General features: G+C 42.1%; 1 protein-coding gene across 1 annotated transcript; it reads left to right on the forward strand.

Moving 5' to 3' along the window:
* Positions 1 to 14,708: 14,708 nt before the first annotated feature.
* CD5L (CD5 molecule like) lies at positions 14,709 to 25,252 on the forward strand. Its single transcript, XM_009434914.5, has 6 exons — positions 14,709 to 14,843; positions 17,105 to 17,131; positions 20,385 to 20,705; positions 21,792 to 22,133; positions 23,019 to 23,339; positions 24,566 to 25,252. Exons 1-6 carry the CDS (start codon positions 14,816 to 14,818, stop codon positions 24,568 to 24,570), a joined length of 1,044 nt encoding a protein of 347 aa, XP_009433189.1. The 5' UTR covers positions 14,709 to 14,815; the 3' UTR covers positions 24,571 to 25,252.
* The last annotated feature ends 475 nt before the right edge of the window (positions 25,253 to 25,727 follow it).

Below are 25,727 nucleotides of genomic sequence, written 5' to 3' on the forward strand. Positions count from 1 at the left end.
GGGCTAGTTGATTTCTAAGTTTCCCTCCTACTCCAACACTCTGAATATGTGGAAGGATCTTTCATTTATACCTTGACCTTCTGTCATCTAGTTAAGGTCTATTAGTCATTTCAGTAAGTTTCACTTATTTTAGAGTAATAAAATTGCCTTCATCATGGGGATATTGTACAAATGGGGCAAAAGGACTGCCCTGTTGCTACCAGCTGATACAAAAACATACACACTATCTCCCCCTTGCATCTGAAATTCAAGTCATCATGCCCTAATGGGATGAAGCTGCTTAGTTTCCTTGGGCAGAAATTTCCCCAAGATTTCCCTAGTAGTCAGTTGCTTTGTTTAATTGCAGGAGGATGTAAATCTCATTGCTATTCTCAGCTACCTAATTGAGAAGACAATGTTCACCATTTGCTTGCCCTCTGACATTCAGATCAGACATCTGCAGGTATGGCAAAGAGAGAGAATCTTCTGAGAGTGAATCAGTCTTACCCCTTTTCTTGCAGAGTCCCCACTACTAGATTCAACCTGGAAAAAGAGTGTGCAGCCAGGTTTGTCTCCAGAGCTCCGCTGTTATGACTCTTCAAAAAGATATGTTGAAGTTCTGACCCACAATACCTGTGAATGTGACTTAATTTGGAAATAGAGTCTTTGCTAAGGAAATCAAGTTAAGGTCAGTTTATTAGAGTAGACTCTAATTCAATATGACTGATATCCTTATGAAAACAGAAAACTTGACACAAATGATAGAGGTAATGCTATATGAAGGTGGAGGCAGAGATTAGAATCATGCATCTACAAACCAAGAAACTTCTGTGGCTGCAAGATGCTGGAAGAGGCAAGAAAGGATCCTCCTTTAGAGGCTTCAGAGAGAGCATGGCCTTACCAACACCTTGATCTCATTTTTATTTTTTTCTTCCAAATTACATTTAAGGTTCAAGGGGTACATGTGCAGGTTTCTTATGTAGGTAAGTTGTGTGTCACCAGAGGTTTGGTGTACAGATTATTTCATTGCCCAGGTAATAAGCATAGTACTCAAAAAATATTTTTTTCAATCCCTACCCTCCTTCCACTTTACATCCTTGAACAGGCCCCAGTGTCTATTGTTCCCTTCTTTGTGTCCATGTGTACTCAATGCTTAGCTCCCACTTATAAGTGAGAACATGTGGCATTGGGGTGGTTTTCTATTCCTGTGTTCATTCACTTAGGATAATAGCCTCCAGTTCCACCCATGTTGCTGCAAAGGACATGATCTCGTTCTTTTTTTATGGCTGCGTAGTATTCCATGGTATATATGTGCCACATTTTCTTTCTCCAGTCTACCATTTATGGGCATTTAGGTTAATTCTATGTCTTTGCTATTGTGAATAGTGCTGGGACAAACATTTGCCCTTATCTGTCTTTATGGTAGAACAATTTCTATTCCTTTGAGTATATACCCAGTAATGGGAGTGCTGAGTTGAATGACAGCTCTGTTTTATGTTTTTTGAGAAATCTCCAAACCACAGTTTGGAAATGTAAACTGGCTGAACTATTATAGTTTATATTCCCACCAGCAGTGTATAAGCATTGCCTTTTCTCTACAACCTTACCAGCATCTGTTGTTTTTTGATTTTTTTTTAAATATCCATTCTGACTGATGTGAAATGGTATCTCACTGTGGTTTTGATTTGCATTTCTCTAATGATTAGTAATATTGAATTTTTTTATATGCTTGTTGGCTGCATGTATGTCTTCTTTTGAAAAGTGTTTGTTTATATATTTTGCTCATTTTTAATGGGGTTGTCTTTTGCTTGTTGATTTGTTTAAGGTCCTTATAGATTGTGGATATTAGACATTGTCAGAGGCATAGTTTGCAAATATTTTCTCCCATTCTGTAGGTTGTCTGTTTACTTTGTTGATAGTTTCTTTTGCTGCGCAGCAGTCCTTTAGTTTAATTAGGTTCCATTTGCCGATTTTTGTTTTTGTTGCAATTGCTTTTGGCATCTTTGTCGTGAAATCTTTGCCAGGGCCTATGTCTAGAATGGTATTTCCTATGATATCTTCTAGAGATTTTATAGTTTTAGGTTTAACATTTAAGTCTTTAACCCATCTTGAGTTGATTTTTGCTGTGCAGAAGCCCTTTAGTTTAATTAGGTCACACTTGTCAATTTTTGTTTTTGTTGCAATTGCTTTTAGGGACTTAGCCAAAAATTCTTTGCCAAGGAGGAGGGTATTTCCTAGGTTTTCCTCTATGATTTTTATAGTTTGGAGTCCTAAATTTAAATCTTTAATCCATCTTGAGTTAACCTTTGTAGATGATGAAAAGAAGGTGTCTAGCTTCAGTCTTTTGCATATGGCTAGCCAGTTATCCCAGCAATATTTATTGAATAGAATAGTCCTTTCGCCATTTCTTGTTATTGTTTACTTTGTCGAAGATCAGATGGCTATAGGTGTGTGGCTTTATTTCTGGGTTCTGTAATGTGTTCCATTGGTCTTTGTGTCTGTTTTTGTATCATTACCATCTGTTTAGGTTACTGTAGCCTTGTAGTATAGTTTGCATTTGGGTAGCATGATGCTTCTGGCTGGTTCTTTTTGCTTAGGATTGCTTTGGCTATTTTGGTTCTCTTTTGATTCCACATGAATTTTAGAATAGTTTTTAGGAGATATACCTAATGCTAAATGACGAGTTAATGGGTGCAGCACACCAGCATGGCACATGTATACATATGTAACAAACCTGCACGTTGTGCACACGTACCCTAAAACTTAAAGTATAATAATAATAAATTTTTTTAAAAAAAGAATAGTTTTTTCTAAGCCTGTGAAAAACATTGCCAAAACAATGTACAGATTCAATGCTATTCCTATCAAACACCTTGAGTTTGGACTTCTAGCTTCCAGAACTGTGAGACAATAAATTTGTGGATTTTGTTTTTTGTGTGTGTGTGTGTTTGTGTGTCTTTTTAAGAGATGGCATCTTGCTCTGTCAGTTAGGCTGTAGTGCAGTGGCAGGATTACAGTGCACCGCAGCCTTGAATTCCTAGGCTCAAGCAATCCTCCAGCCTCAGACTCCTGAGTAGGTGGGATTATAGGCAACCGCAACCCAACCCAGCTCAAATTTCTGCTGTTTGAAGCCACCAGTTTGTGGTAATTTGTTATAGCAGCCCTCAGAAACTAATACATCTATCTCCTCATCTGCACCTCTTCTCTTACTCAGACATCCTTTCCTCTCTAATCCCTTTTTCAAGAAGATCTTTTCTGACCTCAAATCCTCAGAAAAGAATGGGAACTAAAACTCATTTACACTGAGTACATTAAGGTACATATAACCTAAAAAGAGCATGAAATATTGGCCCTCACAGGCCCTTGACCTCAGGGGTGGTAAGCTACGCTTTTACACTAAATGAACTGCTGGAGCAGTGGATGCAGTACTAGCTTGGGGTCAGTAGACCTCTCTTGGCTTCCCAGTTTTTCCACCTGCCAAAACAACATAATCTCACGGACCCCTTCTGGATTTGACATTTGTTGGTCTTCGTGTCTATAAATGTAGCCCCAACAGTGGAGTCTCTGATTTTCCTTTGGTGGAAGGGATGATACTGCCATATATAGTGGCTTCTGGTTCTACTAAAATCATTTCAGTGATTCTGTTTTTCTTTGTTGCTCCCCACTCAAGCCCTCACTGGTTCTCTCCAGACTGTTATTAATATTTGCTAAGGATATTATTCCTCTTGGCCCACCACTCACAGCCAGCCAGAGTTATCTTCTGGTTTTATTTATACCATTTCCCTGTTTAAGCCAGTCTATCATTCCCAAATGATGACACATCAGTGACCACACTTCTTACCCAACGACTCAATGGTACTTATAACCAAGTTTCTTTGTCTCTCCAGACTCCTTTCCCACCACATCCTTTTATATACCCCACACGAGTCACGGGGCTCACCTCCTCATTTTATAAGCATATTTAGGCTTCTGCCCTTGTATGATACTGATAAGGCTCTCCCTTTAATATGAAATACCCTGCCATCATGTTCCTCTATTGCTACTCTACTTATCTTTCAAGAACAACCTCCTAATTGGATTTAATTTCACTTTACTCTTCTTGAACACATTTTATCTGTATTCCAACTTTTCTTTTATTACAATCTACTATTTATGAATCAGTCTCACCAACTAGCTGCAACCTCCTTGAGAGCAGATACTGTATTGTACTCATCTTTATTCCTTCATAGTACCTACTATAGTGTCTGGTACATGACATAGTTTATGCACTGAATATGCTAAAGGCAATCATCTTTTTTATGTAGCCAGATAAAATGTTCTCATTGACCCTGAAAACTTCTATTTTATTTCATGCTTAGCTACAGTTTGCCAACAAAAAAACAGAATAAAGCTAAGCAAGTCATAGAGAAGTTATAAAGCTTACACATTTACAGATCTCACTATCCTTCGTAACTATCCTATACTTCTTGACTTCTTGCTGAATTAGAAAATGGCAGTCCTACTCCATCTTCTCTTTATCATGAGTCTGTGCTCATGAAGTTCCCTTGTGACTATGCAGTTAGACAACATCAAAGATAATAGTAGAAAAACTGTGAAAAGAAATATTGTCTATGTGCTTATTTTTGAGAGAACCTAGAAAGATGGGATTTGTGGGAACTGTATCTGATGCAAAGCTAGTTTGGTGCAGGAGAGAGAACTCAAAGAAATTTGGAGCTGTGGGACACAAAGAAGAAATGATACTTGGAGGAATTCTGGATTTGGGAAGGAGCCTAGGCCTTCTAGTAGATGAGCTCATATTGACACCCTTAATGCATACTCTCCTTACTCTGCAGCCTCAGGAAGGCCTAGGCCAGACCAGGTGGTCCTGCAGGATTATTGTTGAAGTGTTGCAATCTCGTCACTAAAGATACAATAGTACGGTCTTATCCAACAAGGACCTAGAGAGGCAACCCCATTCCTTTTTCTGGCCAAGCTGACCTCAGTTTCTAGAGTGCAAAGAGCAGGACAAGTCAGGACCATATGCTGGCCTGAGCTGAAAGATAGGCACGGACTGAAAAGCAGTGATTTTCAAAACTGTTTGCATGTGTTGCATGCTGTGAGAAGCTCTTCAATCTCCACACATTTCCTTTTGGTCCCTGCTCTACTTTCCCCACTTTCATGACATAAAAGCAAATGGTCCCATTATCTTGTAAACACAAAATAGCTAATTTTTCTCAGAAGTTTCAGTGTCTATGCCTTGCCACTTGAGAACTCTTACTTATCTCTAAGACATACTGTAAGAGCAGAGTAGGGAGGAGGTGTGGTGAGGAAGATGCTCACCTTTCCTCCCCTCACCTTCTCTTACATCCACCTCAAACTCAGGCCTGGATTGGGCTTCAAGTCTGGAGAATGTATATCTTCCTTAGTAGATTTCCAACTGTGTGGCAGTCTGGGGTAGATCCTGACTCTCACAGTCCTACCTAGGGAAGTAGTGGTCTGGCTGGGCTCCATGGCCTTGCCATATCCATCGTGGCATCTGTAAAGTAGCAGGTGCAAGGGAGGCTTCTAGATAAATGGGCCTGAGGGAGGGCACATCAAAAATGCAGGACTTCCAGGGCTGTGGCAGGTGCCCAGAAATGATGAGAAGACCATGGCAGAGGCCTGGGGCTTGGATGAAAAGGCTGCAGATTATGAAAAAGAGATAGTAATAGTTCAAAAGATATAGTGGATATCACAAAAATGGGCAGTAGGTGCCAGCAAAATACCTCAGAAAGGCTGGACAGAATTAGCCACACCTCAGCAGACAGCAGTCCAGGGTGTCCCAGAATGAGGCCGGGCCACCCAAGCACCAAAGAGACCAACGAGGAAATTCACTGCTCACAGGCCTGGCTCCGTTACCTTCAGGAGAATAAGTGCCTTCTATGCCTCCTCCCCTACTCCCAGTCTGTGCCTCCCTCCTCTACTTCTACCTGCCATCTTCAGAAGGAAAACAAAGGAGTCTTCTTGTGAAAGAAACAAAACAACTATTTGGGGAGTTTAAATTTGGAATTCACTGACTGTGTATCCAAAAGAGGTTGAATTAGGAAAGAAGAAACCACTTAAAATTAGCCAAGTCTGAGATATATTTAATTAGCATAAATTTTTATATATATGAATTTAATTGGCTTACATTTTCTTATGACATCAGCAAGAGTGAGAACTCAAAAATAAGATGTGGTTGGCTATAGATAAAAATGAAAGTTTAATTTTTTTGCACATCTGCACTACAGTATGTAAGTTTTTACTCTCTCTTTTACATATGTCTGACATTAAGACTATCTTTGTATTATATCCCATATCAGACGATTGACGTTTACAAAACAAATGTTTATTAGCCTAGAGTTTTTACCTTGAACGGGAGTCACATTATCACCACCATGTCCTTTGCTCCTCTGTAACCTGGATGGTGGCTGTTGCCACGCAGCCCAGCTTGATGGAGCACTCATCTCTTTTTCTCATTCCTGAAAGAAGCTTCCTCCCCACAGAGCATTACTGACTAAACAGGCAAAGTTCAGTCTATTACACTATTTGGTAGGGTGCAAACACAAAGTAATTCTATTATCAGCCAATAACTTACCTGTTAACTTACTTTGTTGAGTCTTTTTAAATTTTCCACTACCAGAGGAAATCTCAAGCAAACTTTGTAAGATTTCCAATCACTTTCAGGTATTAATTAAGTAGTCTCCTCTTCAGATAGGAGTGAAAGGAAGAAAGAGAGAGAGACAGAAAGAGAGAGAGAGAGAGAAGGAGGGAGGGAGGAAGAGAAAGAGAAAGCAAGCAAGCAAAAAGCAAATCTGGTTCTTTTTATACGATGGCTTCCTCATATGACAGCCTCCTTCTTGCCTCTCTCTCAGCACAGGGCTGACTTCTGCTTGGAAGCCTGCAGCAGAGAAAGAGGAGATCCTGTTAGTTTTCTCTCTCTTTTTGCTTCACTTCCTTCCCAACCCATTAGCTGCTATTTTGGGTCCCTAAAGAAGGAGCAGGGGCAGGACAAGAGGGTTAACAATGAAGGATAAAGTCTTTCTTAAGAAGGCAGCTACAGTGGGGCTGGTGTCCCTTGAGTGAGTGCCCTGTCACCTGCTGCCTCTCTAGCAACCCTTCTGTAGCTTCTTCAGAGACTCATCCACCTGCTGTTCCCTGATGCTATGATGCCTCTGGCCAACTACTTATAATGCCCCTACTGCTCCTGGACCTTCCTCACACAGTTCCTCTTGAGGGGTCACCTCACTCTCCCAGCCATGCTCTGTGTAGCGTCACCTTCAAGAAGATCCAGTCTGGTCCACATAAGATCCTAGAAAACATGCATCTTTCCTGTGTGAAATTTGACCAGCCTGGGCAGCATAGTGAAACCCCATCTCTACAAAAAAAAAAAAAATACAGAAAAATTAGCCAGTTGTGGTGGCATTCACCTGTGGTCCCAGCTACTCAGGAGGCTGAGGTAGGGGACTCACTTGAGCCTGGGAGATCAAGCCTGCAGTGAGCTGTGATCGCACCATTGCACTCCAACCTGGGTGACAGAGACAGACACTGTCCCAAATAAACAAATAAATAAATAAATAAATAAATAAACAAATAAATAAATAAATTTGAGTGCACAGGAGATTCCTGACACAGCTCCAGCCAGCTGCTCACCTTCACATGCTTACGGATATGAGCCAGCTACCAGACCAGGTCCCTCTAAACTTCAGTGGACCTGAGCAGAAATTTCTTATGGATTTTCCAAGTCCCTCTCTTAGTTCATTTAGGGGAAGGTAGAAGAAAGTACACATTACACTAAAAACTTTATTTAAGAAAATTAAAAATGTATTTAATTAATACATATTTCTTATTAATGAATGAGTTCTTGGCATTGTCTAATAAAGCCCAGATGGGCAAGATGGACTAATGATGGCAGTGACCAGTTTTATAAAATTTGAACATGTCCTGAACAAATGCTCCAGCACTTATTTTTCCAGGCCTTGGGGCTTCTGCCAGAATTGAGACCATTATTTATAATGGTTAATTTTTAATATTATAATTAATTATTATTATTTTTTAATTATACTTTGAATTCTAGGGTACATGTGCACAACGTGCAGGTTTGTTTTATATGTATACATGTGCCATGTTGGTGTGCTGCACCCATTAACTCATCATTTACATTAGATATATCTCCTAATGCTATCCCTCCCCCCACCCCTCACCCGACGACAGGCCCTGGTGTGTGGTGTTCCCCTTCCTGTGTCCATGTGTTCTCATTGTTCAATCCCACCTATGAGTGAGAACATGCGGTGTTTGGTTTTTTGTCCTTGCGATAGTTTGCTGAGAATGATGGTTTCCAGCTTCATCCATGTCCCTAAAAAGGACATGAACTCATCCTTTTTTATGGCTGCATAGTATTCCATGGTGTATATGTGCCACATTTTCTTAATCCAGTCTATCATTGATGGACATTTGGGTTGGTTCCAAGTCTTTGCTATTGTGAATAGTGCTGCAATAAACACACGTGTGCATGTGTCTTTATAGCAGCATGATTTATAATCCTTTGGGTATATACCCAGTAATGGGATGGCTGGGTCAAATGGCATTTCTAGTTCTAGATCCCTGAGGAATTGCCCCACTGTCTTCCACAATGGTTGAACTAGTTTACAATCCCACCAACAGTGTAAAAGTGTTCCTATTTCTCCACATCCTCTCTAGCACCTGTTGTTTACTGACTTTTTAGTGATCGCCATTCTAACTGGTGTGAGATGGTATCTCACTGTGGTTTTGATTTGCATTTCTCTGATGGCCAGTGATGATAAGCATATTTTCATGTGTCTGTTGGCTGCATAAATGTCTTCTTTTGAGAAGTGTCTATAATTAATTATTAAGTATGGATTGATTAGAATGTTTATTAAACAAATATTAAGAATAGATACTGTACTAATAGTTGCAAGAATACAATAGGGACTATGAGTAAATAATTATCCCAAGTTTCTTTTTTCTTTTATTTATTTATTTTTTGAGACGGAGTCTCGCTCTGTTGCCCAGGCTGGAGTGCAGTGGCGCCATCTCCGTTCACTGCAGCCTCTGCCTCCCGGGTTCAATCAATTCTCCTGCCTCAGCCTCCTGAGTAGCTGGGACTGCAGGTGCATGCCGCCACACCCAGCTAATTTTTGTATTTTTAGTTGTGACATGATTTCACCATGTTGGCCAGAATGGTCTTGATCTCCTGACCTTGTGATCTGCCCACCTTGGCCTCCCAAAGTGTTGGGATTACTGGCGTGAGCCACCGCGCCCATCCCATCCCAAGTTTCTTACATTTATATTGTAGCATTCAAAAGTACTGCCTTTTAATATGGTGCTTGTGTGTTAAAGACTATGTTTAAACCAACTCTAACTCTTGTCCTCTTTTCTGAGCCTAGGACAGTGCTTGGTTCACAAGAGATAATCACTAAATATTTGTGGTTAAATTAGTAATATTCAATAAAAATTGTATCACCAACTTTGAGAGCACTGAAATAAGGGGTGAAGGAGGATAGCGCCAGTCTACTCTTCTTTTCCCCCCTCCTCCTAAATGCATTTAGCCATCTCCTGTATCATTATTATCTCTTTATTCCATTTCCAACCTGTTTTCAAGAATAGGTGATGAACACCAGTTAATAAAAGAGGAGTGAGGAGCTGAAAATAGGAAACTACACCCTACCCCTGCCCCCGAGACCACGTGTGACAGAAATGATGTGGACACAGAGAAGATTGGCAGACCCTCAAGAAGAGAAATCGGTGTGGGGGGTCTGGGTAGAACAGATGGTTTGCTCAATCACACGGATTAAGGAAAATCATCATCTCCTTGGTAAGGAAGGATTGGAATTTCACAGTACAATATTCTCAAGGCTAAGTAGGGAGTGCTCATGAGAAAACTGTTCATGTGACTCCTTACAAAACTCAAATTTTGCGCTGGTGTAATGTTTTCCATTCAGGGGCAGCAAAGTGCAGTGATGTCTAGTAACCCTCATGATACTTCCCATGCCAGGCCAGCTCATGGGACAGCTCCTCTTTCCTCTTCATTCACGGGTTCTGTACTGAACCATTTATTCTGACATTATGAGAATGTGGGCTTTCAACATGAATATGTGTCCAATGACCCTACTTTGGGGCACAATGATGCCTGGGCAAAGCTAATTAGCCTTTGGAAGTGAGCTGGCCTCTTTGCAGGGCGCTTCCAGAGTGCTTCTGAGGTGTGACCTTGTAAGCTATTTGCTTTCCTGTCATTTATGATTTCCCATTTAAAAGAGCAACATGAATGTGGATTAAGCAAGATTAAATTAATTAAACATTCAGTTTTTAAAAGGAAGAAATGAAAACTGATCATCCTAGCAAAAAAAAAAAAAAAAAAAAAAGTATAGATCTAGTCAACAAAGCTACCAAGAAAGGACCCATCTGTCTTGTACAGGGTCCCACAGCTAGTAAGTTACTGAGTGGGAATTGGAAGCCAAGTCTGCCTGCGTCCAAAACCTATGCTCATAGCCTCTGCACTGTAATGCTGCTTTTTAAAGATGGTTCCAGGAAAGTCCAGAAAAGCACAGGTAGAAGTTCCAGGGCAGAGCACACCAGGGACACAAGGACAGCTAGGGCTGATTTTGCTGCTAGCAGGATGTGGTCAGCAAGTCCGGATTCAGCCCGGGCACCCTCGACAGGGAGGCTTGCTGAGTTTCCTCCCTGTGGACTCCTGTCTTTGGGCTGCCATCATCTGTTCTCTGTCCTCTCTTGGATCCCTCATTGCAGATACCTGAAGAATGAAAAACCATTGCGATTTTGTCATGACCCTGAGGGAGGCCACAGCCCAGGTGTCCTGTCCGCTCTGCAGCATCCACAACGGCCCAGGCTGACAGGGTTGGTGGTGGAGTTTTAAGTCCTAAGTCCTTAGAACCTCTTTTCCGTGAGTGATTGGATTTTTCTTTGCCATAAACAACCCTAAGATTGGTGATATAAAAAAAAGTAATAATAATAACCAACCATAAGTTATGGATCTATTAACAGGTGATGTGACTCAGCATCTACAGTTATAGAGAGCTTATGGTCTCTGGGGCAACCTATTCTATCTTTTTTTTTTTTCTCATGATGGGTTTAAAATTTTTTTTTATATAGTTGTTCCTTATTGTACATGGATACTCAGTTCTTGCATATGTGAAAAATTTGCCCTCTGTATTTGGTTGAAAAAAATCTGCATATTAGTGGATGGACCTGCCAAGTTCAAACCTGTGTCAACTGTAGTTTCCATACATACGTGGTGTTTTCTCCTCAGAAATCCCACAAAACAATTTTATTTTAAATGCCTGAAGACAGTGCTTATGTTCCCTGAACCCCAAGTCCTGGATCTATTTCTCATATGACATAATGTTGAGCTTCTCCTCTATCTTGGTCACCATTGGGGAGGGAGAAGGGACACAGCGAGAGCAACAGAAGGGAATCAAAGTGATTATTTAGAGGTGTTTGCAGACGTACACAAGAAAGAGCAACCAAACCCATCAGAACCCTGCTTATAAAACATCGGCCCTGGAGAGGCCCAGTCATTCTGTAACTGTCTCAGAATGTCACCAGACATTGTGCCACCAGAAAACACAATGTGGACAAGGACTAGAGCCAAGAGATGGCATTTCTGGTGAGTCTAAAGGTTCGGTGATGTTCTGTCTCACAATACAATCATTCATGCATTCGTTTGTTGAGTCAGCAATCATTTATTACATGCTAAGCACTTGATGTATAAAAGGGAGCAATTTGGATGGTTTTGTACTCTCACAGAGCCATAATTGACATACTCAACTATTTACCCAAGGGGTTTCACCTTGATGCCAAACCAGCAGGACATGAAGCTTGCCCTTCCTGAGAGGGCCCCTCAGAGTGTCTTCTAGCTTTTGTTATGTGTCATGTATTGACGTCCTCCAGACAGGTATCTACTTCCGCACAGCTTTGGGCTTCCCCAACCTGTGCCTCCCATTCCACCTCCCTCTTCTTGCCGGTCCTCTTCTTGATAACCTCTTCTCAATTCCCTAAATCCCTCAGCTTCTGAAACTTCTTCCTTCACTCTCTTCTCATACCCTGGTTTGTGCCTGGTCATTGCCCAGAACAGCTTCTCTGAAACCTCAAGCACTTCTCTCCAAATCTCTGAACAACTTCCTATACCTTGAACTTTCTAACACTCTCCTTTTCCCCAGCACTTCCTCACTGAGGTTCCCTTTCCCAGAACTTATTTCTGTTTTCACTTTACATCAGCCCAGGTCCTGATCTTCTCTAAGCCTCATACACCAGTTGGGTGGGCCCCTCAGCTTGATCTCTGGCTTTATGGGCCTCTCACACCAGCCTTCTGTCTGCAGCCTGAGAAGATCCCACAGCTGGGCACATGGATGCTGCTTACAAATGCAAGTTTTTCTACCCAGTGCTGAAAACAGATAGTTTACTTATCTTTTTTCAGACTCACTTTCCTTTTAGTGATTATTTCAGACCTTTACCACTTTTTAGAAGCTGCCAGCCAATACAGCCTCCTTGCTCACATTAAGTAACTTTTATCCTCCAAACACAGTAAGTTTCAGGTACGTTCTTCTACCTCCTATTGAAGTCCTCCTCTGCTCTCTCTGGTGCAGTGGTCTCTTAATGGGTCTTGATGACCCATTACTGGTCTTCATCCCAATTCCTCCTCAGTGCTGCAGCCAAAATACACACCTTAAATGTGTAACACCCTTCAGTGGCTTCTTGTGTCCTGTGGGATAGTGTCCTTCCTGGCTAAAAAGCTTCCTTTTCCTTTCTTCATGTTCTCACGCCTGTTCATAAAATACTATATTGGGGGGAAAACTTTTCTTTTTCTTTTCTCTTCTTCTTTCACTCAATTTTCCACATGGAATGGGGAAAATATATTTCTGAATCATGAAGCCTGTGTTTGCTAATGGGTTTGTCTGCCCTCAAGCCACACAAAGTCTTTTCTTTTCCAAGGGTAAACTCTGTTGTGCACATCTGGCTCCTGAAGAATGGAGGTAAATGCATAGAGCCTTAGATCCCAGTGGCAGTCTAATGTAGTTCATCAACAGTAAAGATGATATTTTGAACCTTTTCTGAATTCTGTACCTATTACTGTGTCACTTCAGAATCTGGAGAGGGAAGGATGTGAATAGTTAGCATTTACAAACTCATTCATGATATACCGTCCATTATCTGGCTCTTGTTGCTACTTGCATATCATCTAGTGTCTTTACCTTTCAACATCAAGAAGCTCTGGCCCCTGATCACTAAGCAGGCTGTAATCCAGTCATTCCAAACTACTTGTGGTTCCTTGAATAAGTAATGCTGTTTCACTTGTCTGCATATGCATAGCAAAATCTTTTCCTATTCTGATTCTCCACTTAACTCATCCTAAACCCCTGCTCAAGTATCATCATTGCTGTGAAGTCTTCTCTGATTAGCTCCAAACATAGTAACCATTTCCTCCAAAGTTTCATTTCTTTTTTTTTATTTTAGAGATGTGATCTCACTCTGTCACTCAGGCTGAGGTGCAGTGGCCTGATCATAGTTCACTGCAGCCTCAAACTCCTGGGCTCAAGCTATCCTCCCACTTCGGCCTCCCAAAGTGCTGGGATTACAGATATGAGCCACCTCGCCTGGCCTCCAAAGTTTGTTATACTTTTCTCTCTTAACAGCGGTTTCCATATGTTATTGCAATTACTAGACCATATATTTTTACAGTGCAAAACTATCCCTTGTTCCTTCACGTACTGCCTCCACCCATCACATTGCCTGGCATTCATGAGTGCTAAAAACTTTTCATTGAATACAATACTAAGTAAATGAAGAAATGCAGGATTAAAAATGAATGCCTACAATGAACCAAGCTTTCTGCTGAGTTACCTGAATATTACAAAGAAGCAAAAATTATCACTGTAGAGGAACAATTACCCTGCTTGGAATGCAGAGATTATGTCAGCATACAAAATTGATTGCTTGACCAATCTGGAGTAGAATAGCTCATGAAGCATAGCTATACTTAATAATATAGCAAAGCAGAGGGGCCTGAGAGGGTCTTACTGCTTAATCTCTGTCCATCATGTCTTAGACCTACAGACAACTTGAGTTCAATGATTATGATGCCCCTCACCTCAGGGATCTGTTTCCATCCAGCTTCCAAAGATGGGCATACACCAGCACAAGCATAGAAAAATAACAAATCTGTATATTGGACCCTCTGCTTAGCAGTGAGAAAGCAGGTTTGAAGACAATAAAGCCAGGCCTGTATGTGGAGATTGGAACCATGACCCTGGATTATGTTTTATGGGATATGCCTCCAAGGGCAACTCTGCATTTATCCTATGGCCTCTGGCTTCCAAATTTTCTAGGCACTTCCCTCTGGGGTAAAGGAATCAAAATTGGCTTATTTCCTTTGCAAACCATCCTTGGAGACTAAATACTGCCTTGTCTTCTACTGAGAGATGGCCATATTTTTGGCACCTGCCTTTCCTTGTGGGAGGTGTTTCCTCTGTTTACATAGCAAAGGGGCTGTAGGAGAGACAGATGGAGCTGGACTTACAGCAGAACCAAGTCATGATAGCCTGTTTCTGTTTTGTTTTCAGCATTTTTCCGCCAGTTCTGGCCACTTCCTTTCCTCTGGAACATGCTGATTTCAGCAAGTCCAGCTCTGTCAGGTCTGCCCCCCGAGTCTATTGGTTTCTGATCATCTGATAATGCTTTGCCTGCACTCAGGACCTGTCTTTGTCCCTCCTCTTAACATACTTGCAGCTAAAACTAAATATTGCTGCTTGGGGACCTCCTTCTAGCCTTAAATTTCAGCTCATCATCTTCACCTGCCTTGGTCATGGCTCTGCTATTCTCCTTGATCCTTGGTGAGTATCTCTGCACCTGTTGGTTTAGGCTTCAGAGTTTTCTGGAACTTTGATTAGGAGAATTTTCTCCCTGCCAACCTGGAACAGATTTAGATGTTTTTCAAGGATGAACTTCTTCCTCTTTTCTACATTTGGTAACTATTCTAATCCTTAAATAGCCGCTTAATCCATAGACATTTGTAATTCACTTTAACAGACTTTTTTCTATTTTCTTATATTTGTAATGACAGAGTCATGATAGTTTATCCCATTTCTCTTTTTACATAAGTGTTCCTAAATGTACTATTAGTAAGAAGACAAATGAATGGGCACCAGGCAGCAGCAAGTAGAGCCAGGAAAGGAAGTAGAACTGCAAGACAATCACCTTTCATTGATCATATTGTCTGGTTTCCTCTGAAAAGTGTTTCATATAATTTTTTTAAATTTTCTTCAGTTTCTCATTGCTTAGAGTAATCTAGAGATTAACCTAGTTAATCTGGTGATTGTGGAGCCAAGGAGACCTGGATTTCAATCCTGCTGTTTTGATTTCTTAGCGGTGTGAATTCATAGGTTACCATACCTCTCTGAAATTTTGCTCTCTCATCTATGAATTGAGGATAATATTATGTTCCTCAGAGGTTTTTAGGAGTATTTTTTATAAGATAACTAATATAAAGCATCTAACAATGCCTAGTAAATCCCTATGCTAATCAATCACATCCACTTTTATGTCTTGATGATCTAGTACATCACCAAAGCCCATACAAGCCTCTCAACTGGACACTTTTGTGTTCAATGTAAGGTACTGACCACATCTTAAACATCCATGCATCCCCCACATCACTCAACGGCTAGTCCTGCCCCTCATGGATATACTACTGGGTCTTCCAGGCTCATCTGCACTTCCACCTGCTTCATGAAGCCTTTCTGGCCTGTGCCTTCTGCAGTTACCCACCCTACTGCAGAGCTTCCAAGTCACTTACTGGCTATATCATGTTTGCACCTGCATATCAGGCTTGCCATGCTCACTTTCCTTCACATGTACACATGTTGGGTTGGGGGTTATGCAATGATTCCCGTATGTATAATATAACCTTGAGTTTTGGACAGTTGCAGAAAAGGCCTCATTGAGCCTGAGAGTGGCCACATTCTGAAGATTAAGGGAATGAGGGTAATGAGAAGTTATTTGGAAACCAAGAAAAGAAAATATTCCAGGATAAACCACTGAACTACTTGAATCTGCCTGAAAAACTGTAGGCTGGAGGTCCAAAGATATTTGCTCCTTCTGAAAAATCCTATAAGATGGGGGTGGTGGGTGTTTTGCAGTTGAAAATGCACAGGCCTCAGGGACTCCTGGAGGTTACAGGGCCCAGGACTCTCTACAGCATTAGGAGGGACCTTATGGAGAAAGGAGTCCAAATATACAGAGATCCTGTAGGAAGAAACCCCCATGTTTTAAAGACAGGCTGGTGCTGGAATCTGGAGGTTTGGAACTACATATAGAGCTACTTCCTGAGCTATTCATCTAAATCAGCTAAAACAGCCTGCAAGCTGATAATGAGGTTTGTATTTTTAAATGGTAGGAAAAAAGCAAAAGAAAAATACTATTTTATGACACATGAAAATGACAAAAAAATTAAATTTCAGTGTCTAATAAAGGTTTAATGGAACATAGCCGTCCTCATTTGCATACATATATGTGGCTGTTCTCAGGCTACAGTGGCAGAGCTGAGTGGTTGCAACAGACACTGTATGGCCCACAAAACTGAAAATATTACTGTCTGGCCTCTTACAGTAAGAGTTTGCTTACCTGGTCTAAATGCTGTGCCAATGAACACAGGCATATCCTGCCCCTTTGCCCTAATTTCTGCTCTGCCCACCATGGCATCTTTACCTCCACCGGCCAGTGCATCTTCCCAGTGGCCTCCAGCACTCTTTCCTGTTGAGCCAAGAGGCTGTATCACCACACTTTTACTTCAGGCAGTAATAACCAATCAATCTAATTGACTAGAATAGAAAACCAATCTATCCACCATCACGTGTGAAGAAAGCAGGCTGAACCAGTTAGCTGTGGTAGAATTGGTCTCTGTGATTCCTAGCCAGTGTCCCTGTGTCCTTGGAGGATGGTCATCCCAGAAGAAGAAGGTCCCAACAGGACTGACATTGGAGGCTCTGCATCTACCACTCTTGTCTCACACAGTTCTGTGAAGGCCTTCTAGAGTTGTGTTCTTTGAATAAAGCCTTGGAAATGGACCTCACTCATTTCCTTCTTTCTTCCCCAGCCATTTGCACCAGACCTGGATTCCTAGGTAAGATTTTTGGGGGTTTCTGAGAGGGAGGCCTCAAGCTTAGGAGAGGGGAAACTTTGAAGCTTCTTGAGCCACAGAGAAAGACTTGTTCAAAACAGGCCCAGCAGACTTCCTTTCTGGCTTCCTACCTCACCCACTCAGTCTTGTGTGGGCAGATTTCCACCTCTAGAATTTAGAAGGGTTTGGGTGGTTTATCCTGGCAGGGGGCACCTCTCCCCACTTGGTTTCTGTGGCCACTTGGCCAGCATCCAAGTAAGAGCTGGGTTCATTTCAGGTCTAGAATGCACTTCACTGCCTTATGGACATACCTGAAAAATGAACTTCCTTTTGGTTTCTTCCTGTTGGTTTCCAGCATATCCAGGTCCCCCTGCCAGGCTTAATGGTATCTTTATTTGAATTAGAAATGCATTGTTGCTTGCAGCACATAGCTTGACCAGCAGAGTACAGGCTGGATTTCCGGCTCGGGGAGTCTTTGGGTAACGCACAAATGATAAACCCAAGGAAAGGGTGCACAGAGAGAATGAGTTTATAGAAGAGGGAGGCTATGGGTTGTGGATTATCAGTTTCTTGTATATTATCCTTCCAGTCTCCCCTTCTGCTTGATCACAGAGACTTTACCAGAGAGGGGCAGCCAGAAACATTGCTATTGGTGTGGAGAATCCTATACCCTGATAGATGCAACCTTCCTGGATTCTCATCTTGACATTCAGATTATTTTTTTCTCAGCCCTTCTGTTTCCTCAAGCTGAATTTCTTGTTTTTAAAAAAGTAATTTGTTTTATTTATTTATTTATTCTTTCCCTGAATTTCTTGTTTACTTATTTTTTGTTTTTTATTTATTTTTTCTTTCCCATGGCTATTTTAGTCTTCTACCCCATAGAAAATGAAAATTGATTAAAAATTGAGAATTTTGCAGTCAGCAAGGAAAGAAAATATCCTGTTAATCCTGATAGCTAGTATTTCTTGGAGTATGCAATAATGCCAATCCAAACTCTAATGTCAGGTACAATGACCCCCAAATTATTTATGGTTCATGCTACTCATGAAGATAAAAACGTTTCTGGATAACTGCTCTTAAATTATATTTTTACCCAGATCTATAAGCCTTAAACTCAGTTGTGTGAAAATGAAAACTTTTCTTAGCTTTTTATGGTTTATATAAATGCCCTTTTTTTTATGGTTAACTTTTAATTGCTATCTGTAGCCTCCATTTTTATATTTTTTCCCAAAAAAATTTAAGCAAAGGAAAGAAACTAAAAAACAAATGCATGAAATAAACATAAGCTTCCTGCTGCAGTTTAAAATTAGCCAGATGAGGCCAGGCGTGATGGCTCACACCTGTAATCCCAGCACTTTGGGAGGCCAAGGCGGGCGGGTCACGAGGTCAGGAGATTGAGACCATCCTGGCTAACACAGTGAAACCCCGTCTCTACTAAAAATACAAAAAAATTAGCCAGTTGTGGTGGCTGGCGCCTGTAATCCCAGCTACTTGGGAGGCTGAGGCAGGAGAATGGTGTGAACCCAGGAGGCGAAGCTTGCAGTGAGCCGAGATCGTGCCACTGCACTCCAGCCTGGGTGACAGAGTGAGACTCTGTCTCAAAAAAAAAAAAAAAAAAAAAAAAATTGCCAGATTAGAGTTTTCTCACTGAACTACTTCTCTTGGACTGATTCTAAACTCTGGGGACTTTGTGTGCAGTTGTGACAAGTCAGTCTGTCGGAAATCTGATCTTCAGCAGTCACGTTCCATCCATGCATGCAATCTGGGTCATCCCGTGTGGCCCATGTTGGCCCCTATTAAGCTGTTCATCTTCCAATAGGCCATAGACTTCCAGTCCAAACATGGCCTCTCCTGGTGCACCAGAACTCTCTCAGCTAACCATCTCTCTCCATGTAAGCATGGCAAATTCAGCCTCTGCTATATTGCTCTGAGGCTGCAGGAGGCTTGGTGGGATTGCCAAGCTTAATATAAGCTTCTTGAGGGCAGCAATGCTATCTCCCTGGTTCATCACTGTTCTCTGAGTTCACTAACAAACAAACAAACAAAACAGAAATGTAGTACACACCTAACAAATGTTTGCTGTCTAACAGGCTCTTCCCTGGTCTCCCTACACAGCCATCTCCACTCTCCTTGCATGTCTTGGTGGAAGGAAGAAAATTTCGGTTAGTCTTTTCTTTTTTTCTCTTTTTTTGAGATGGAGTCTTGTTCTGTTGCCCAGGCTGGAGTGCAATGGCATGATCTCGGCTCACTACAACCTCCAAATCCTGAGTTTGAGCAATTTCTGGCTAATATTTGTATTCATTTATTTATTTTCTTTAGTAGAGACAGGGTTTCACCATGTGGTCCAGGCTGGTCTTAAACTCCTGACCTCAAGAAATTCACTTGCCTCAGCCTCCCAAAGTGCTAAGATTACAGGCATGAGCTATCGCACCCCACCTCTGTTAGCTTTTGTACTTCCAGAGTTCTAGTCATGAAACTGAACCAAGTCCTAGATTTCTCACAACTTATCTAGAGACTCCATGAACCCTCTCTTATGCTTCTAGTCCCTGGAATTAGACCAAACTCTTGGGGCTCTGAGACTCTGACTCTTCCCTTTCCCTATGCTCTGTATTTCTCCTGAGATGGGCGCTCGAACAAGGAACAATTTCATAGGAAGCAGCAAGTATGGGCGTGGATTGGCCACTGAGAGTGAGAGATAGTTAGGCTGTTCAGCCCGAATTGTACACACTCTGCCTCAATCTGACTGCCATAGAGAGAGACAGAGTCATGAAGAGGAAAAACGCAACAGATATTCTCTTTACACCTCTGTTCTGGCCTGGGGCTTCCACTTTTGGACAATGTAGCCATAGGACCACAACTTTCATGAGGATGATTTTCCTCATCTGTGAAATAATGGGGTGGACTTTATGATCTCTTTAGGGCCTTCTGATTCTGACCGCCAGAGAATCTAAAACTCTGCTGGATCTTCAACCAACCTCTTTTCCTTAATCTTTAATCTGAAAATGCCAGCAGTCATGTCCAGGTATCTTGAAGTAGAGTTTCTTGACAGGGTACCATTAAGGCTGTAGCAGAACCAGAACTCAGAGACAGAGTTCTGAAGCTCCTCTTCCTTCCCTTTTCTTCTGATCCCTTATTTCTAGTTCCCCAACACTCTACACCATTTGAATGGTGGAAGAGTCCCAAATTGACTGAGTACATGCTTAAGGACCCTCTGAGCTCCTCTCAGGCCTCTGGCTAACAACTCATCTCTTTGCAGCGTCTCCATCTGGAGTGCGGCTGGTGGGGGGCCTCCACCGCTGTGAAGGGCGGGTGGAGGTGGAACAGAAAGGCCAGTGGGGCACCGTGTGTGATGACGGCTGGGACATTAAGGACGTAGCTGTGGTGTGCCGGGAGCTGGGCTGTGGAGCTGCCAGCGGAACCCCCAGTGGTATTTTGTATGAGCCACCAGCAGAAAAAGAGCAAAAGGTCCTCATCCAATCGGTCAGTTGCACAGGAACAGAAGATACATTGGCTCAGTGTGAGCAAGAAGAAGTTTATGATTGTTCACATGATGAAGATGCTGGGGCATCGTGTGAGAGTGAGTATGGCAGGGGTCCCGGACCACTTGCCAGCTGCCATACCCCTCACGGCCACTCTTGTTGGTCTTCATTCCCCACCATAGATGTTCACACAATGGCTAATTGGCCCGTCACCCCCCACATCTCATACTTTCCCAACTGTCAGTGCTGGAGATAAACAATATCCTCACCTAGAACTGCAATTCCTACTTGGTTGAGCAAATGCTTTCATCTTAGTTTCAATCTATATGAGAACTTGTTCCTCTTATTTACACACATGCCAACATGCACACCACTAAACATTTGTTGAATAGAGTATACTGTATCTGGAGCTGGGCATGGAGTTATGGGGGAAGAAATGAGCTCACAAAGTATAATGTATGCTTTTTAAAAAATAGTTTCAGTTTTCCAGGAGTTTATCTTCTAATCAGGTAGAAAGGAGATACTCATAGGAAACTAACACAATCTAATAGACAGGTGGATAGATGATAGAAAGATACATAGACAAACGGATCTGTGCTCCTTTACTTCCCCCCATATACTTGCTTTCTATGTATGAGTAGTCTCTTCTCTTTTGTTCATTAGACAGCGATGTGACTGAGGAGCTAGTCCATGGCTCCTCTTTGTCTGCCCACAGAATTTGTTTCTAGGGAAACAGTCACCTTTTGCCTTGACATTGAAGACTCAGTCCTATTTTTTAGAAAGATTGAGGGTTGGGAGCACTAATCTGAGATATTTAGTTCATAACGCCAACAATGAACCAAAAAGCATTTGGTGTTGGATATATCTTGTATGTTATTGTATTTATTTTTAAAAGTCTATACAAGATCTCTTGTGAGGATCAAATGACAAGTTGAACATGAAAACAGTTTGAAAAATTAAAATGCTACAGAAATGATAATGATTCAGCTTTGAATTTGGAAGTTACATTTTCTTCATTGATTCCCTCATTCATTCTTTCAGCAGGCATCTATGAGGCAGTGTTAAGCACTTTAGCATGCCTTGTACTGAACACCAAGAACTGTGAGATATGTCCATTGGGCCGCCTTTACTGAGAAGACCATGTTCTGGCAGGGAACAGACACGCTCTCTTTCTTTCCCCTCAGACCCAGAGAGCTCTTTCTCCCCAGTCCCAGAGGGTGTCAGGCTGGCTGACGGCCCTGGGCATTGCAAGGGACGCGTGGAAGTGAAGCACCAGAACCAGTGGTATACCGTGTGCCAGACAGGCTGGAGCCTCCGGGCCGCAAAGGTGGTGTGCCGGCAGCTGGGATGTGGGAGGGCTGTACTGACTCAAAAACGCTGCAACAAGCATGCCTATGGCCGAAAACCCATCTGGCTGAGCCACATGTCATGCTCAGGACGAGAAGCAACCCTTCAGGATTGCCCTTCTGGGCCTTGGGGGAAGAACACCTGCAACCATGATGAAGACACGTGGGTCGAATGTGAAGGTAATGCCTGTGCATCCAAAGACTAGGTTTATTCATGGATTTAATTATGTGGAATCTCATTCAAACAGTATTTACAAAGAGCTACTAACGCACCAAAGGACCATTGCAAACTTATTTAACTGGGCAGATAATTAATTCCTTTGTTTTTGAAATGGAGATAATAATACCCAACTTTGTATCTGAAAATGCTTTTAATATTAAGCACTATATTAACATGAACTCTCATTAGTTTGAATTCTATATTGTAGGAACAAGGTACATCTTTTTATGTATCTGTTAAGTTCTTCAATTTTTAAAACTTCTTGGAATGTCATTTATAAATATTAGATTTATAAAATAGACGAGGAAGTGAAAAGATCCTTGTGAGAGAAGTCGACCTGGACAACAGAGGTTAGAACATGATGGAGAGCTACAGAAGGAGCTCTAATCACAGAAATACATGTGGAGAGTTTCAAATGTGCTGATGGGGCTTGGTAAGGATGTAGATGATCTTCTTGGCCAGATGCAGTGGCTCATGCCTATAATACCAGCACTTTGGGAAGCCAAGGTGGGAGGAGCACTTGAGCCCAAGAGTTTGAGACTAGCCTGAGCAACATATGGAAAACCCTGTCTCTTAAAAAAAAAAAAAAGCTGAGCTTTGTGGCATGCACCTGTAGTCCCAGCTACTTGGGAGGCTGAGGTGGGAGGATCACTAGGGCCCTCGAGGTTGAGGCTGCAGTGAGTGGTGATCACACCACTACACTCCAGCCTGGGCAACAGAGTGAGACGATGTCTCAAAACAAACCTACAAAAATACAAAATGAAAAAAATTTAAAAATAAATGATCTTATTTTTTCTCCTTTCCCTTCCTGTCTCCAACCCCTGACTTCCTCCCCCATCCTGCAGATCCCTTTGACTTGAGACTAGTAGGAGGAGACAACCTCTGCTGTGGGCGACTGGAGGTGCTGCACAAGGGCGTATGGGGCTCTGTCTGTGATGACAATTGGGGAGAAAAGGAGGACCAGGTGGTATGCAAGCAACTGGGCTGTGGGAAGTCCCTCTCTCCCTCCTTCAGAAACCGGAAATGCTATGGCCCTGGGGTTGGCCGCATCTGGCTGGATAATGTTCGTTGCTCAGGGGAGGAGCAGTCCCTGGAGCAGTGCCAGCACAGATTTTGGGGGTTTCACGACTGCACCCACCAGGAAGATGTGGCTGTCTTCTGCTCAGGTAAGTCCTACAGATGGAGTTCATAAGGGCTGGCAAGGAGGATGATAAAGGAAGAGGAAATGATGGGGGTGTACTCTGGGGAAAAGGGTATTTTCACAAGCGCCATGAAGCTGCTCATAGTCATCACCTGCTCTGTACTTCCAGGGATATGGCTGGAAGTCCAGGCCCTGTGGTAGGTTTTATTCCTGGGGCTGGTGGGTAGAGGTAGGGCTGACACTATGTACGTACTGATCGTGAGAACATACAGGTATCGAATGTAAAAACAAGAGGCATTCTGAAACTTATTTCATCAACGTTTTTATATTAAACCTAGTAAACATAAAGTGAGAGTCGGAGAAAATAAGCAACTCTTCAAAAGCATTACAATTGCTTTCAAATCATATAGCAGAACCATAATAAACTATCTTTACTCTCAACCCAAGGTTATTCTCTTAGATGACCCTAACCTTGAAACTCTAAGTTAAACTGTGAAAGATGGTTCTACCTCATTCCATTTGTCATCACTCCTAGATTTTAAATTAGTCTGTGAGAGTGGGACTACAGTAGGGAGCTTTTTGAGAATGCCCATGAGAGAGTCTTATCAGAGAGACCACAATACCAGCCCTGAACTGTAGACCTCTTCAGAGGATTGAAGGAAGAAGCCCTGTCCCAATTTGGGTTAGAAAATGCAAGTGCAGCCGCTGGATGGCTGACTCAAAAAAGCCACCCGTCTGAAGCCCCATTGTGTAATCAATGTGGGGCTACTTGGTTAAACCACTAACTCTGGAACTAGATAAGAACTGATAGTTGACCAAGGTATGTGGGAAGCAGTTAGTGCCCAGAGAAGAATAAATTCAGCTGCAGGAGGCTAGGGTTTGAGCCAGGCTGCTGCTACTTTGAAGCTGTGTAATGTTAGTCACTTAACTCCTCAGAACCTAAGTGTTTTCATGGGTAAAAATAGAAAGACACTTGTCCGGTTTACCTCAAAGACTTTGTGATTGTGTAAGGATAAGATATGTTAATAGATGTCAGTACTGTTTGTGACTCACATGGAGCTAGTTGAGTAAGTCCCTGGGATACTGCACCAGGTTCTGGCCTGGCTCACATCAGTGTGGGATCTGTACATGGCTTAGCTCTTTTTCCTATGTTGAGCCCCAATCTTCTCCCTTAGCTAATGTGAGTTTCAACTGAATAATTCCTTCCTGGACTATATCCATCCTTACTGCATTTTCCCCTTCTCTTTATAGGATAGTATCCTGGTGTTCTTGATGCTTGACTTGGCCCCACTGGCCCTGCCTGCCCTCTGCTTGTCCTCCTGAGCCCTGATTATCCTCATACTCATTCTGGGGCTCAGGCTTGAGCCACTACTCCCTCATCCCCTCAGGAGTCTGAACACTGGGCTTATGCCTTACTCTCAGGGACAAGCAGCCCCCATTGCTGCCTGTAGATGTGAGCTGTTGAGTTCCCGCTTGCTGGGGAAGATGAGCTTCCATGTATCCTGTGCTCAACCCTGACCCTTTGACACTGGTTCTGGCCTTTCCTGCCTCTTCTCAAGCTGCCTGGAATCCTCAGGCCTGTCACTTTGATCAGATGTGCAGACCATTACTAAGGCAAGATCTATGTCTGCAAACATTAAAGGAATGAAACAATGAAAGGAACATTTGAAAGAAAATGTGGGTAGACAATTTCTTGCAAATTGGGGGAAAGTTTAGAATTCTTTTGATTGCACTACTTTTTTTTTTCCTCAAGCTTCAGGTGACCACAATAGCAACACTTCACTATTCTGTTATTTCTTAGTCTAGGTAGACAAGTCTTTCAGGAGCAGAGCAGTGTCCTATAATCCTAGACCTTTTCATGACCCTTAAAAAATGATGTTTCATCCTCTGATTGCCCCAATAAAAATCTTTGTTGTCCATCCCTATACAACATGCCAACATGGTTGACATTTAATGAGACGAATGTCAAAAATACATTTTACTTTATTCAAAGAAAAATATATCGGTTACTGGGAAAAGGTCAAGAAAGAGGCAGAAAGAGGTCAGGGAGGGCTAAAGTTGTGTCTTATGCCAAGCGAAAGTGAAAAATATCATTTTCACTTTATCAACTGAGACTTTGGGGCCTGTAAGCTTGAGGCAAGACAGAAATAAGAGAATCAAGACTTGATTGTAAAAATTGACAACTTTAGACTCTGAGGCTAGGCTGAGTACTTATTATACGGCTACATTTACACATTTACACTTATCTAATAAATCAGATTTCACAGTCTCAACAATTGCCTCTCTGTGTGATATGCTCTTTCTGCCCACAGAGAAGCAGCTGTGTCAGATTCTCTATGGCAGTCTCTTAAACAGGGTTAGGTAGAAGAGAACCTTCCAGTTACAACCATATGTGTAAAAAGCTGTCCTCTGG

Source organism: Pan troglodytes, chromosome 1 (genome assembly GCF_028858775.2).
Source record: "Pan troglodytes isolate AG18354 chromosome 1, NHGRI_mPanTro3-v2.0_pri, whole genome shotgun sequence".
Lineage (NCBI taxonomy): Eukaryota > Metazoa > Chordata > Mammalia > Primates > Hominidae > Pan > Pan troglodytes.

Coding starts and splice junctions, on each gene's coding strand:
- CD5L (XM_009434914.5), top strand. CDS start 14,816: ATGGCTCTGCTATTCTCCTTGATCCTTG. Junction 14,844..17,104: donor GCTATTCTCCTTGATCCTTG/GTGAGTATCTCT, acceptor TTTCTTCCCCAG/CCATTTGCACCAGACCTGGA. Junction 20,706..21,791: donor TGCTGGGGCATCGTGTGAGA/GTGAGTATGGCA, acceptor CTTTCCCCTCAG/ACCCAGAGAGCTCTTTCTCC.